At 47.2% G+C, this 16,366-nt stretch overlaps 1 protein-coding gene across 7 annotated transcripts in view; it reads right to left on the reverse strand.

Moving 5' to 3' along the window:
• Positions 1-16,366, reverse strand: part of LOC138969581 (ubiquitin carboxyl-terminal hydrolase 38-like) — a 91,594-nt gene that overhangs the window by 10,844 nt on the left and 64,384 nt on the right. For all 7 annotated transcript variants that reach the window (XR_011456501.1, XR_011456505.1, XR_011456504.1 and 4 more), the window contains exons 2-8: positions 13,080-13,265; positions 10,187-10,420; positions 9,341-9,660; positions 7,382-7,604; positions 4,546-4,647; positions 3,836-3,994; positions 210-409 (exon numbers count right to left, since the gene is read on the reverse strand). Coding sequence is in view for 2 of the 7 variants with exons in the window: in XM_070342435.1 (XP_070198536.1) it covers positions 210-409; positions 3,836-3,994; positions 4,546-4,647; positions 7,382-7,604; positions 9,341-9,660; positions 10,187-10,420; positions 13,080-13,265 (1,424 nt within the window). In the remaining 5 variants the exon portion in view is untranslated. The remainder of the gene's footprint in view (positions 1-209; positions 410-3,835; positions 3,995-4,545; positions 4,648-7,381; positions 7,605-9,340; positions 9,661-10,186; positions 10,421-13,079; positions 13,266-16,366) is intronic.

A 16,366-nucleotide genomic window follows, 5' to 3' on the forward strand; every position in this document is an offset into this window, starting at 1 on the left:
ACCAATACCTTGCACACCAAGCTGAACAACTAGCCTGTAGATCTGTCTAATCTGGCATTATAACCGCTCAATTAATCCCTTCAAATATACACAGGAACACAAACACAGATCCATGGACCAACACGCACGCTCGCACGGACATACACACTGACATGCACAAACACGCACAGACACACACACGCACAGACACACACACAGTGCACACTCACTCATCACACATGAAGAGAGTCTGCAGGATGCTGTTCATGTAGCACGTGTTGCCCAGGTTAAAGATCCCCGTCTTGCCCGTGTCAGACTTCTCCACCAGGTCTGTGGCCATCAGCGCCTGGTTCCCGCTGCACTGCTGGCCCGACCAGCGGCTCTGAGCCAGCTTGGAGTTGATGTCATCTGAACTGGGACACGGCACATCCTGCAGGGCAAAACCACCTTCACATTTCACCCCAAGCATGCACACAGCACACAACACTGAGCTGTACACAGCTAGGTCAAGGCGCAGTGCAACTTGACTTTTCAGACCCTCGTTTTAAGAGCTTTGTCTTTTGAAAAAAAGCTGTGTGCCCCCCGTTTTATGAATTTTGTCTTTTGAAAAAAAGCTGTAAGCCCCCCGTTTTATGAATTTTGTCTTTTGAAAAAAAGCTGTAAGCCCCCCGTTTTATGAATTTTGTCTTTTGAAAAAAAGCTGTGTGCCCCGTTTTATGAATTTTGTCTTTTGAAAAAAAGCTGTGTGCCCCGTTTTATGAATTTTGTCTTTTGAAAAAAAGCTGTGTGCCCCGTTTTATGAATTTTGTTTTTTGAAAAAAAGCTGTGTGCCCCGTTTTATGAATTTTGTCTTTTGAAAAAAAGCTGTGTGCCCTGTTTTATGAATTTTGTCTTTTGAAAAAAAGCTGTGTGGCCCGTTTTATGAATTTTGTCTTTTGAAAAAAAGCTGTAAGCCCCCCGTTTTATGAATTTTGTCTTTTGAAAAAAAGCTGTAAGCCCCCCGTTTTATGAATTTTGTCTTTTGAAAAAAAGCTGTAAGCCCCCCGTTTTATGAATTTTGTCTTTTGAAAAAAAGCTGTGTGCCCCGTTTTATGAATTTTGTCTTTTGAAAAAAAAGCTGTGTGCCCCGTTTTATGAATTTTGTCTTTTGAAAAAAAGCTGTGTGCCCCGTTTTATGAATTTTGTCTTTTGAAAAAAAGCTGTGTGCCCCGTTTTATGAATTTTGTCTTTTGAAAAAAAGCTGTGTGCCCCGTTTTATGAATTTTGTTTTTTGAAAAAAAGCTGTGTGCCCCGTTTTATGAATTTTGTCTTTTGAAAAAAAGCTGTGTGCCCCGTTTTATGAATTTTGTTTTTTGAAAAAAAGCTGTGTGCCCCGTTTTATGAATTTTGTCTTTTGAAAAAAAGCTGTAAGCCCCCCGTTTTATGAATTTTGTCTTTTGAAAAAAAGCTGTAAGCCCCCCGTTTTATGAATTTTGTCTTTTGAAAAAAAGCTGTAAGCCCCTCGTTTTATGAATTTTGTCTTTTGAAAAAAAGCTGTAAGCCCCCCGTTTTATGAATTTTGTCTTTTGAAAAAAAGCTGTGTGCCCCGTTTTATGAATTTTGTCTTTTGAAAAAAAGCTGTGTGCCCCGTTTTATGAATTTTGTCTTTTGAAAAAAAGCTGTGTGCCCTGTTTTATGAATTTTGTCTTTGTAAAGAACATCATTTTAAGACCTTCACTTCTTCCAGACCCTCATGTTTATGATCCTCTTTTAAGATCTTAGAGGTCCTCAAGACATTTTGAGTAAAAAAAAAAGCCATCAAATGAATGCACAGTGGCTGGACTGCTTGCAACATTGCTCTGTCCTTTCATGTCATGTTCTATCATCCCATCGCTGGGACATGTGGACTGCTTGCAACATTGCTCTGTCCTTTCATTTCATGTTCTATCATCCCATCGCTGGGACATGTGGACTGCTTGCAACATTGCTCTGTCCTTTCATTTCATGTTCTATCATCCCATCGCTGGGACATGTGGACTGCTTGCAAGGTTGCTCTGTCCTTTCATGTCATGTTCTATCATCCCATCGCTGGGACATGTGGACTGCTTGCAAGGTTGCTCTGTCCTTTCATGTCATGTTCTATCATCCCATCGCTGGGACATGTGGACTGCTTGCAAGGTTGCTCTGTCCTTTCATGTCATGTTCTATCATCCCATCGCTGGGACATGTGGACTGCTTGCAAGGTTGCTCTGTCCTTTCATGTCATGTTCTATCATCCCATTGCTGGGACATGTGGGATGCTTCCTCACAGTGGAAAACTAACTGCAACAAGAGCCGTGCTTGCCCAGGTGTTGCTACCTAGGTGTGTGGGTGTTGAGATGTCATCAACCACCATGAGATGGGACATGGATACTGTCTTTGAGTCATTATATAAAGGGTGCCTGGCTGTATATATACTGGCCCCTTCAGAGACAAGATGATATTCCTTCCTAAACAAACCCCAGCTTTTACTCTTACAAAACCGTCTACTACGTTCCACGGTAGTGACCAGACCACCCCATTCACGTGGTTCTGAGCTTGTTATGCAATGAGCGAAGTGTGTCGTTAATCTACTGGTGATAAGCTACACACACACAGCCCCCCAAGGTGTCCTCAAACCCTCCCTGATAAGGGCCACTTCACGCCTCACTCTTCCTCCACATTATCACCTGGATAAAACACAGTGCAGACGACATTCTTCACCTGTCACCCGACACAGTGTGATACCTGTCACCCGACACAGTGTGATACCTGTCACCCGACACAGTGTGATACCTGTCACCCGACACAGTGTGATACCTGTCACCCGACACAGTGTGATACCTGTCACCCGACACAGTGTGATACCTGTCACCCGACACAGTGTGATACCTGTCACCCGACACAGTGTGATACCTGTCACCCGACACAGTGTGATACCTGTCACCCGACACAGTGTGATACCTCCACAAATCGGAGACAATCAGATCTTAAAAGGGAGACAATCAGATCTTAAAAGGGAGACAATCAGATCTTAAAAGGGAGACAATCAGATCTTAAAAGGGAGACAATCAGATCTTAAAAGGGAGACAATCAGATCTTAAAAGGGAGGGAATCTTACAATGGAGGAAACATTACTGATATTGTTAACAGAAACTCAGAAACTGAAAAAAACCAACGAACACAACTAGGGTCTTAAAATGGAGGTGTTCTTAAAACAGGGGGTCTTAAAATGGAGGTGTTCTTAAAACAGGGGGTCTTAAAATGGAGGTGTTCTTAAAACAGGGGGTCTTAAAATGGAGGTGTTCTTAAAACAGGGGGTCTTAAAATGGAGGTGTTCTTAAAACAGGGGGTCTTAAAATGGAGGTGTTCTTAAAACAGGGGGTCTTAAAATAAAAGGGGGGTCCCACTGTAAACACTTTGACACTAGTCCCACTGTAAACACTTTGACACTAGTCCCACTGTAAACACTTTGACACTAGTCCCACTGTAAACACTTTGACACTAGTCCCACTGTAAACACTTTGACACTAGTCCCACTGTAAACACTTTGACACTAGTCCCACTGTAAACACTTTGACACTAGTCCCACTGTAAACACTTTGACACTAGTCCCACTGTAAACACTTTGACACTAACAGTCAAACGTTTCATGGAAATGTAAAAATATTGAAGTGGAAGATAGGGAAGAAATGGATCCTAACTGTCACCTGAATGGGGTCAAAGTGGGGCCAACAATGTGATGAAACCTGTCACTCACTTCAACATACCCACACTTTCATCAATTTCTTCTTCATTTAATCACCTCCTGCAACTTTTTAACTTGACAAGGTCAGGGTGGAGGTCACGGTATTCTCACCTTGATGAGGTCAAGGATGGGGTCGTAGAGTTCGGGGAAGCCGGTGTGCAGGTACATGAGGTAGTGGAGCAGGGTGGCCAGCTTGATGCGACACGCTCGGGCGCTCTCACTGTCTTCCTTGGCCAGGATGTCCAGCGTCTCCGGCACCGACTGCAGCACCTGTTAGGACAAACACCAACACAGTCATGCATGTGTGTCTGTGTTTGTGTGTGTCTGTGTTTGTGTGTGTCTGTGTTTGTGTGTGTCTGTGTTTGTGTGTGTCTGTGTTTGTGTGTGTCTGTGTTTGTGTGTGTCTGTGTTTGTGTGTGTCTGTGTTTGTGTGTGTCTGTGTTTGTGTGTGTCTGTGTTTGTGTGTGTCTGTGGGAGTGTCTGTCTCTCTCACACCCTTACTTGTTTTTCTCCTGTGCAATGAAAGTGAGTGTGAGAGAGGTAGAGAAACAAAACTAAACAGAGAAAGAGTGAGAATGTTATTTGGGAACATGAATAAAAAAAAACAAGAATTGTTATTGGAACGTTTCATTCATGACAAAACAAAACGTTACATTTACAGTACGTCGACCCAGTAGTCTTTTAAGTAGACAGACAAGCAAACACTTACGATACAGATCTCCAACTTATCTCAAAACTAGCTTGCAAGATGCTGCAAGGCAATGATTAATTACTCTATTTATTGTTATTTGTGAACATGGTGTATGAAGCCAATGCCTCACCTTGTGGAATGCCTGGGGTGAGTGCTGGAAGCTGAGCAACATGTGGGAGAGGATGTTGAAGCCTGCCTCTCTCACCGGCAGGTAGCGCACCTTCTCCATTACCTGCACACACCAAACATCTACACTGTCAAACATCTACATTGTCAAACATCTACACTGTCAAACATCTACACTGTCAAACATCTACTGTCAAACATCTACATTGTCAAACATCTACACTGTCAAACATCTACTGTCAAACATCTACATTGTCAAACATCTACACTGTCAAACATCTACACTGTCAAACATCTACACTGTCAAACATCTACACTGTCAAACATCTACTGTCAAACATCTACACTGTCAAACATCTACACTGTCAAACATCTACACTGTCAAACATCTACACTGTCAAACATCTACTGTCAAACATCTACACTGTCAAACATGCACACTGTCAAACATCTACTGTCAAACATCTACACTGTCACACATCTACACTGTCACACATCTACACTGTCAAACATCTACACTGTCAAACATCTACACTGTCAAACATCTACACTGTCAAACATCTACATTATCAAACATCTACACTGTCAAACATCTACACTGTCAAACATCTACACTGTCAAACATCTACTGTCAAACATCTACACTGTCAAACATCTACATTGTCAAACATCTACACTGTCAAACATCTACACTGTCAAACATCTACACTGTCAAACATCTACACTGTCAAACATCTACACTGTCAAACATCTACACTGTCAAACATCTACACTGTCAAACATCTACACTGTCAAACATCTACACTGTCAAACATCTACACTGTCAAACATCTACTGTCAAACATCTACACTGTCAAACATCTACACTGTCAAACATCTACACTGTCAAACATCTACTGTCAAACATCTACACTGTCAAACATCTACATTGTCAAACATCTACACTGTCAAACATCTACTGTCAAACATCTACACTGTCAAACATCTCCACTGTCAAACATCTACATTGTCAAACATCTACACTGTCAAACATCTACATTGTCAAACATCTACACTGTCAAACATCTACATTGTCAAACATCTACACTGTCACACATCTACATTGTCAAACATCTACACTGTCAAACATCTACATTGTCAAACATCTACACTGTCAAACATCTACATTGTCAAACATCTACACTGTCAAACATCTACATTGTCAAACATCTACACTGTCAAACATCTACACTGTCAAACATCTACACTGTCAAACATCTACACTGTCACACATCTACACTGTCAAACATCTACACTGTCAAACATCTACACTGTCAAACATCTACTGTCAAACATCTACACTGTCAAACATCTACACTGTCAAACATCTACACTGCCAAACATCTACACTGTCAAACATCTAAACTGTCAAACCTCTACTGTCAAACATCTACACTGTCAAACATCTACACTGTCAAACATCTACACTGTCAAACATCTACTGTCAAACATCTACACTGTCAAACATCTACACTGTCAAACATCTACATTGTCAAACATCTACACTGTCAAACATCTACACTGTCAAACATCTACTGTCAAACATCTACACTGTCAAACATCTACTGTCAAACATCTACACTGTCAAACATCTACAGTCAAACATCTACACTGTCAAACATCTACATTGTCAAACATCTACACTGTCAAACATCTACACTGTCAAACATCTACATTGTCAAACATCTACACTGTCAAACATCTACATTGTCAAACATCTCCACTGTCAAACATCTCCACTGTCAAACATCTACACTGTCAAACATCTCCATTGTCAAACATCTACACTGTCAAACATCTACACTGTCAAACATCTACACTGTCACACATCTACATTGTCAAACATCTACTGTCAAACATCTACACTGTCAAACATCTACATTGTCAAACATCTACACTGTCAAACATCTACACTGTCAAACATCTACATTGTCAAACATCTACAGTGTCAAACATCTACACTGTCAAACATCTACACTGTCAAACATCTACACTGTCAAACATCTACACTGTCAAACATCTACATTGTCAAACATCTACACTGTCAAACATCTACACTGTCAAACATCTACACTGTCAAACATCTACACTGTCAAACATCTACACTGTCAAACATCTACACTGTCAAACATCTACACTGTCAAACATCTACACTGTCAAACATCTACACTGTCAAACATCTACACTGTCACACATCTACACTGTCAAACATCTACACTGTCAAACATCTACATTGTCAAACATCTACACTGTCAAACATCTACACTGTCAAACATCTACACTGTCAAACATCTACATTGTCAAACATCTACACTGTCAAACATCTACTGTCAAACATCTACACTGTCAAACATCTACACTGTCAAACATCTACACTGTCAAACATCTACACTGTCAAACATCTACACTGTCAAACATCTACACTGTCAAACATCTACACTGCCAAATATGCAGAAGATACAGAGTCACAGGCAGAAGAAACAGAGTCACAGGCAGAAGATACAGAGTCACAGGCAGAAGATACAGAGTCACAGGCAGAAGATACAGAGTCACAGGCAGAAGATACAGAGTCACAGGCAGAAGATACAGAGTCACAGGCAGAAGATACAGAGTCACAGGCAGAAGATACAGAGTAAGAAACCACAGTATTTTTCTTTTTCTCTACTGTTTTTTCTCCACCTTGTTAGGAAAGATGCTATTCTTCTTCTCTCTCTGTCTCTGACTCTCTCTTTCACACACACACGGAATACAAGTCAGCCTCTATTCCAGCACAGTCAAAGCCATCATCTCAGGTCCCTCACCTGTTCCACCTTGCTTTCAGTCACGTCGATGAGGATGGTGAACTTCTTGGCGGCGGCCAGTTCTTTCAGGAAGCAGATGACCCAGTGGTCCAGGTTCCTGCAGGTGGGCCACACCAGCCAGTCGATCATGCGTCTCAAGGCCGCGTTGACCGCTCCGTCCGTTATCCGCGTGTCGTTCACCGCAGACTTGACGGCACTCTCCACCACATCCGTTGGAATCAGTCTGCACAAAGACGGGGTAAGTTGTAAGAATGATTGTATCAATACTGTGAGAGGCTGACACATACAGATACAGAATGTCTGCTCTGAATCCAAAGGGCATGTGCTTTATCCTCTAAACTCCCCCGAAATCGGCGTATGCTGCCTGAATGACAGGGTAAAAACAGTCATACATGTAAAAACCCACTCATGCAAAAACATGAGTGAACATGGGAGATTCAGCCCATGAACAAAGAAAAAGAAGAAGATCCTCTAAACGAACCAACTGTTGACTAAAAGTGACTAAGCAACCTATTGACTGGACTAAAACAGACTAAGCACCCTACTGACAGTGTTGTTCCCAGACCCAGAGGACAATAGGTCAGTTGGACCTGGATTCAAAATCCATATTGGTCAAAATGTCCTGGCCGGGTGCAACAACAAAGTGTTGCGTCAGTAGGCATCCTACGTGTCCAATCTATCCCATATTCCACCGGCCTGGGATGAGAACAATGCGTCAGATCCAGAAAGTATGCGTGAATGACTAAAGACCGAGGCCTGGGAAGAACACTGCTACTGATTGAAGTAAAAGTGACCAAGCACCCTACTGATGGAATGATCACACACACAGCCAGCCTCACCTGACAACGGAGCCCAGACACACAGCCAGCCTCACCTGACAACGGAGCCCACACACAAAGCCAGCCTCACCTGACAACGGAGCCCAGACACACAGCCAGCCTCACCTGACAACGGAGCCCACACACACAGCCAGCCTCACCTGACAACGGAGCCCAGACACACAGCCAGCCTCACCTGACAACGGAGCCCAGACACACAGCCAGCCTCACCTGACAACGGCGCCCAGACACACAGCCAGCCTCACCTGACAACGGAGCCCAGACACACAGCCAGCCTCACCTGACAACAGAGCCCAGACACACAGCCAGCCTCACCTGACAACGGAGCCCAGACACACAGCCAGCCTCACCTGACAACGGAGCCCAGGCACAAAGCCAGCCTCACCTGACAACGGAGCCCAGGCACAAAGCCAGCCTCACCTGACAACGGAGCCCACACACACAGCCAGCTTCACCTGACAACGGAGCCCACACACACAGCCAGCCTCACCTGACAACGGAGCCCACACACACAGCCAGCCTCACCTGACAACGGAGCCCACACACACAGCCAGCTTCACCTGACAACGGAGCCCAGACACACAGCCAGCCTCACCTGACAACGGAGCCCACACACACAGCCAGCCTCACCTGACAACGGAGCCCACACACACAGCCAGCTTCACCTGACAACGGAGCCCAGACACACAGCCAGCCTCACCTGACAACGGAGCCCACACACACAGCCAGCTTCACCTGACAACGGAGCCCAGACACACAGCCAGCCTCACCTGACAACGGAGCCCAGACACACAGCCAGCCTCACCTGACAACGGAGCCCAGACACACAGCCAGCCTCACCTGACAACAGAGCCCAGACACACAGCCAGCCTCACCTGACAACGGAGCCCAGACACACAGCCAGCCTCACCTGACAACGGAGCCCAGGCACAAAGCCAGCCTCACCTGACAACGGAGCCCAGACACACAGCCAGCCTCACCTGACAACAGAGCCCAGACACACAGCCAGCCTCACCTGACAACGGAGCCCAGGCACAAAGCCAGCCTCACCTGACAACGGAGCCCAGACACACAGCCAGCCTCACCTGACAACGGAGCCCAGGCACACAGCCAGCCTCACCTGACAACGGAGCCCAGGCACACAGAGGGCTCTGCACCGTCCAAAGCGGAGATGATGTTGAACAAGTCTCGCAGGCGGTCCAGCGGCAGTGTGGAGGTCGACTGACTCCAGATCTGCTGCAGGAAGTCCGTCACCAAGGTCACGTCCTTGATGAACTGGTGCACCTTGTGCTCGTCGGCGGGGATCTGCACGGAGGCCAGGGCCTGCATTAGCGGCAGCGCCAGGCGGCCCGCCAGCTCCCCGACCTTGGGCAGGTTGTCCTTGAAGTCCAGCAGCATCTGCAGGTAGTTCTTGATGGGCACGATGTCGTCCACACTCTCCTGAGGAGCAAGGTATCAAACATTACATATGGGTCCTATAAGATAAGAGCCACAAGACATCTCTCACACGCACACCCACGCACAGGCATGCACGCACACTAATGCATGCCACACACGCACCCATGCACACACAAACGCACATGCATGCAACACACACACCCCAACACACACACACACAAAACACACACACACGAAACACACGCACAGGCACACACACATGATCACACCATACCACAATAACACTATAACAATATGCACCACACTACCTCCAACTCCCCCAGTACCTCCTCCCCAGAACACACACACAAGCCCCCCAGTACCTCCTCCCCAGAACACACACACAAGCCCCCCAGTACCTCCTCCCCAGAACACACACACAAGCCCCCCAGTACCTCCTCCCCAGAACACACACACAAGCCCCCCAGTACCTCCTCCCCAGAACACACACACAAGCTAGAGAGGGATGTTTGAACAACACAAAAACCACACAACACACAACACCAACACCAATAACAAAAGCACAGACCTGCACAAAGGTGGGCGCCTTGGCCTCCACGATCTTGAGGTGCTGCTGGAATGTCTTGGGGTTGCCATGGTCACGCATGAGCTGCAGGGCGTGCGTGAGGAGGATGGGCAGGTTGGCCTGATGCTTGCTGGGATTGGTGATGAGGTTGACCAGCAGGTCACGTGACAGGAAGCCCTCCAGCGCCCCCACGTGGTGCTGAGACCAACCCTGGAACAGGCTCAGCCCCGCCTTCACCTGCAAGACAACAAGTGTGTCAAGTTAAACCATGTTTGATCCAGTCTCTCCAGCACACAACCCTGGAACAGGCTCAGCCCCGCCTTCACCTGCAAGGCAACAAGTGTGTCAAGTTAAACCATGTTTGATCCAGTCTCTCCAGCACACAACCCTGGAACAGGCTCAGCCCCGCCTTCACCTGCAAGGCAACAAGTGTGTCAAGTTAAACCATGTTTGATCCAGTCTCTCCAGCACACAACCCTGGAACAGGCTCAGCCCCGCCTTCACCTGCAAGGCAACAAGTGTGTCAAGTTAAACCATGTTTGATCCAGTCTCTCCAGCACACAACCCTGGAACAGGCTCAGCCCCGCCTTCACCTGCAAGGCAACAAGTGTGTCAAGTTAAACCATGTTTGATCCAGTCTCTCCAGCACACAACCCTGGAACAGGCTCAGCCCCGCCTTCTCCTGCAAGGCAACAAGTGTGTCAAGTTAAACCATGTTTGATCCAGTCTCTCCAGCACACAACCCTGGAACAGGCTCAGCCCCGCCTTCACCTGCAAGGCAACAAGTGTGTCAAGTTAAACCATGTTTGATCCAGTCTCTCCAGCACACAACCCTGGAACAGGCTCAGCCCCGCCTTCACCTGCAAGGCAACAAGTGTGTCAAGTTAAACCATGTTTGATCCAGTCTCTCCAGCACACAACCCTGGAACAGGCTCAGCCCCGCCTTCACCTGCAAGGCAACAAGTGTGTCAAGTTAAACCATGTTTGATCCAGTCTCTCCAGCACACAACCCTGGAACAGGCTCAGCCCCGCCTTCACCTGCAAGGCAACAAGTGTGTCAAGTTAAACCATGTTTGATCCAGTCTCTCCAGCACACAACCCTGGAACAGGCTCAGCCCCGCCTTCACCTGCAAGGCAACAAGTGTGTCAAGTTAAACCATGTTTGATCCAGTCTCTCCAGCACACAACCCTGGAACAGGCTCAGCCCCGCCTTCACCTGCAAGGCAACAAGTGTGTCAAGTTAAACCATGTTTGATCCAGTCTCTCCAGCACACAACCCTGGAACAGGCTCAGCCCCGCCTTCACCTGCAAGGCAACAGGTGTGTCAAGTTAAACCATGTTTGATCCAGTCTCTCCAGCACACAACCCTGGAACAGGCTCAGCCCCGCCTTCACCTGCAAGACAACAAGTGTGTCAAGTTAAACCATGTTTGATCCAGTCTCTCCAGCACACAACCCTGGAACAGGCTCAGCCCCGCCTTCACCTGCAAGACAACAAGTGTGTCAAGTTAAACCATGTTTGATCCAGTCTCTCCAGCACACAACCCTGGAACAGGCTCAGCCCCGCCTTCACCTGCAAGACAACAAGTGTGTCAAGTTAAACCATGTTTGATCCAGTCTCTCCAGCACACAACCCTGGAACAGGCTCAGCCCCGCCTTCACCTGCAAGGCAACAAGTGTGTCAAGTTAAACCATGTTTGATCCAGTCTCTCCAGCACACAACCCTGGAACAGGCTCAGCCCCGCCTTCACCTGCAAGGCAACAAGTGTGTCAAGTTAAACCATGTTTGATCCAGTCTCTCCAGCACACAACCCTGGAACAGGCTCAGCCCCGCCTTCACCTGCAAGGCAACAAGTGTGTCAAGTTAAACCATGTTTGATCCAGTCTCTCCAGCACACAACCCTGGAACAGGCTCAGCCCCGCCTTCACCTGCAAGGCAACAAGTGTGTCAAGTTAAACCATGTTTGATCCAGTCTCTCCAGCACACAACCCTGGAACAGGCTCAGCCCCGCCTTCACCTGCAAGGCAACAAGTGTGTCAAGTTAAACCATGCTTGATCCAGTCTCTCCAGCACACAACCCTGGAACAGGCTCAGCCCCGCCTTCACCTGCAAGGCAACAAGTGTGTCAAGTTAAACCATGTTTGATCCAGTCTATCCAGCACACAACCCTGGAACAGGCTCAGCCCCGCCTTCACCTGCAAGGCAACAAGTGTGTCAAGTTAAACCATGCTTGATCCAGTCTCTCCAGCACACAACCCTGGAACAGGCTCAGCCCCGCCTTCACCTGCAAGGCAACAAGTGTGTCAAGTTAAACCATGTTTGATCCAGTCTCTGCTGCACACAACCCTGGAACAGGCTCAGCCCCGCCTTCACCTGCAAGACAACAAGGGTGTCAAGTTAAACCATGTTTGATCCAGTCTCTGCTGCACACAACCCTGGAACAGGCTCAGCCCCGCCTTCACCTGCAAGACAACAAGTGTGTCAAGTTAAACCATGTTTGATCCAGTCTCTCCAGCACACAACCCTGGAACAGGCTCAGCCCCGCCTTCACCTGCAAGACAACAAGTGTGTCAAGTTAAACCATGTTTGATCCAGTCTCTGCTGCACACAACCCCAAAGTGTCCATGTAGATCCTGGCTCCAGAGAACATGGATAACCACAAGGAAATCAAACATCACCATTATTGCGGGAAGGCAGTAAGGACATTTGTAAATAGGGCACTAAGCATTAAATTACCAATATCCCATTTTGCACAAAAAAACTTTTTTTTTCTCCATCTTTTAATTTTTTTTTCACACAAGTCTGATTGATAGAAGTTTGTAAGACAAGTGTGATTGGTGAACGTCTACAACCATCAAGATGCACCTACACCCTGTGTTAACTACAGCCATCTCACCTGCAGCTCTGTGTCGCCCTGAAGGAACCAGTTCATGGACAGGTTGAGGACGCCCTTCACATCATTGGCTGGGTGCTGACCTTGACCTTTCTCCCTGATCTTGTCGATGAGCTGGCGCTTCATAGAGTCGGGGTGGTTGCTCTTCAGCACCCCCTCCAGGATGTGGTCCATGCTCTCCACCTCGTGCTGAAGGACAACACATGACAGGTTATAGCAAGATAGCATCACCAGGACTGCCCTGCACTGGACACCAGGACTGCCCTGCACTGGACACCAGGACTGCCCTGCACTGGACACCAGGACTGCCCTGCACTGGACACCAGGACTGCCCTGCACTGGACACCAGGACTGCCCTGCACTGGACACCAGGACTGCCCTGCACTGGACACCAGAGGGAAAGCGCAAGAGAGGCAGACCCAAGAACACCTATCGACGAACGGTGGAAGGAGAACTGAAGAGCTTGAACTATACGTGGGGTACCATCCAGAGACTGGGCCAGAACAGACAGGAGTGGAGGTCCTTTGTTGCTACCCTACATGCCAACAGGCATAACGTGCAGTCAGTAAGTATAAGCAATGCAGGTATTTGTTGTTTGGGCCATTGGGCTTATGCTGAAACTTATTTCAAATTGCAAATTGAGAACAGTTCTTATTTCCGCAGAATTAACATACTTATACAAGGTTGAGGTCCCCCCATCTCTCACGCACAACATACACACACACGTGCTCTTTTTTTCGTTCCCAGTGTAACCCCGGGGATATCTCTGGTACATGTTTCCCCTTCGCCACACCGTCCCCTGTGCTGCTGTATCATGCCTTTTGTGCTTCATCATCAAGTTCATGTACATATTTAAACACATTGAAACAAAAATCTACAAGGGGGCTTGATGAGCTGGTAAAGGAATAATAAACAAAAGCCAACATTGCAACAAGGCCAGACGGGAATGACAGTCTTACAGGACATCCCTCACAGTGTGACACAGAGCCTTGTCAAGGGATAACCAGTGTGACACAGAGCCTTGTCAAGGGATAACCAGTGTGACACAGAGCCTTGTCAAGGGATAACCAGTGTGACACAGAGCCTTGTCAAGGGATAACCAGTGTGACACAGAGCCTTGTCAAGGGATAACCAGTGTGACACAGAGCCTTGTCAAGGGATAACCAGTGTGACACAGAGCCTTGTCAAGGGATAACCAGTGTGACACAGAGCCTTGTCAAGGGATAACCAGTGTGACACAGAGCCTTGTCAAGGGATAACCAGTGTGACACAGAGCCTTGTCAAGGGATAACCAGTGTGACACAGAGCCTTGTCAAGGGATAACCAGTGTGACAATAGTCTTTGCCTCAAACCTCATCATATGCATGGTCCAAATGAGTTCATTTCCCTTTCCTTCACCTGCTGTAGAATCAGGGGAACCCCCTTTTAAGACCCCCCCCCCCCCACAATTTAAGACCCCCCCCCCACAATTTAAGACCTCCCCCCCCCCACAATTTAAGACCTCCCCCTTTTTAAGACCTGGATTTTTCAGATGTTGTGTTCATTACCTCTGCAAATGTACCCCCATTTTAGACTCCCTCTTTTTCAAGAACTGATTTTCTCAGATTTGTGGAGGTACAGCAAAATCCCCCTCTCTTCACCTCCACCCCCTCACAACCCCCCTCACCACCCCCCAAACCAGTGACTCCAGTCCCTATCCCCCTTTATCACTCAGGCAGCATTAACTTGCCTTTATAACTACCCTTGACACTTCAACAGTGTTTCATTTATTCTAACCTGAACTTGAAGGATATGCTGTCAGGGCTCATCCATTATTAAGTTTCCTGGGTTATATTAAGTGTCCCAGTTATTTTTAAACAGGTGTGTACTTATCCCAGCTGACTCATACCCCTATTTCACAATCATGGTGGAAATCCCTTGTCCCTGAGACAGCTACTGACAGCTCAACTTGCACAATGCACAACACCTTCACAAATCTGAGAAAATCAGGTCTTAAAAAGGAGGGAGTTTTAAAACGGGGGTCAATTGACAGGTTATGAAGAGAAAATCAGAGAAATTAGGGTCTTAACAGGTAGGGGGTCTTTCATCGGGGGGTCTTTCATCGGGGGGTCTTTCATCGGGGGGTCTTTGGAGGGGGTTTCACTGTACATTCATAATCATTTATTGCTCAACATGACAGTTCCTTGATGTCTTTGTCAATCATTTATTGCTCAACATGACAGTTCCTTGATGTCTTTGTCAATCCTTAAAAAAAAGTCTCAGTGACATGTGCACATTTACACCAATAAGTTACCTGTATGTGAGTATACATTTTGCAATAGATCCATCTTCACTTTACAAGAAAGATTTCATCATAAGGACAAGTTTCAACCAGACCAATATTTCACACTACAGTGGAACCCCCTTTAAGACCCGGTTTTTGGTAGCCTCTCTGTTGGTAGCCTCTCTGTTGGTAGCCTCTCTGTTGGTAGCCTCTCTGTTGGTAGCCTCTCTGTTGGTAGCCTCTCTGTTGGTAGCCTCTCTGTTGGTAGCCTCTCTGTTGGGTAGCCTCTCTGTTGGTAGCCTCTCTGTTGGTAGCCTCTCTGTTGGTAGCCTCTCTGTTGGTAGCCTCTCTGTTGGTAGCCTCTCTGTTGGTAGCCTCTCTGTTGGTAGCCTCTCTGTTGGTAGCCTCTCTGTTGGTAGCCTCTCTGTTGGTAGCCTCTCTGTTGGTAGCCTCTCTGTTGGGTAGCCTCTCTGTTGGGTAGCCTCTCTGTTGGTAGCCTCTCTGTTGGTAGCCTCTCTGTTGGTAGCCTCTCTGTTGGTAGCCTCTCTGTTGGGTAGCCTCTCTGTTGGTAGCCTCTCTGTTGGGTAGCCTCTCTGTTGGTAGCCTCTCTGTTGGTAGCCTCTCTGTTGGTAGAGGCTCTCTGTTGGTAGCCTCTCTGTTGGGTAGCCTCTCTGTTGGTAGCCTCTCTGTTGGGTAGCCTCTCTGTTGGTAGCCTCTCTGTTGGGTAGCCTCTCTGTTGGTAGCCTCTCTGTTGGTAGCCTCTCTGTTGGTAGCCTCTCTGTTGGTAGAGGCTCTCTGTTGGTAGCCTCTCTGTTGGGTAGCCTCTCTGTTGGTAGCCTCTCTGTTGGGTAGCCTCTCTGTTGGTAGCCTCTCTGTTGGGTAGCCTCTCTGTTGGGTAGCCTCTCTGTTGGGTAGCCTCTCTGTTGGTAGCCTCTCTGTTGGTAGCCTCTCTGTTGGGTAGCCTCTCTGTTGGTAGCCTCTCTGTTGGGTAGCCTCTCTGTTGGTAGCCTCTCTGTTGGTAGCCTCT

Source organism: Littorina saxatilis, linkage group LG6 (genome assembly GCF_037325665.1).
Source record: "Littorina saxatilis isolate snail1 linkage group LG6, US_GU_Lsax_2.0, whole genome shotgun sequence".
NCBI lineage: Eukaryota > Metazoa > Mollusca > Gastropoda > Littorinimorpha > Littorinidae > Littorina > Littorina saxatilis.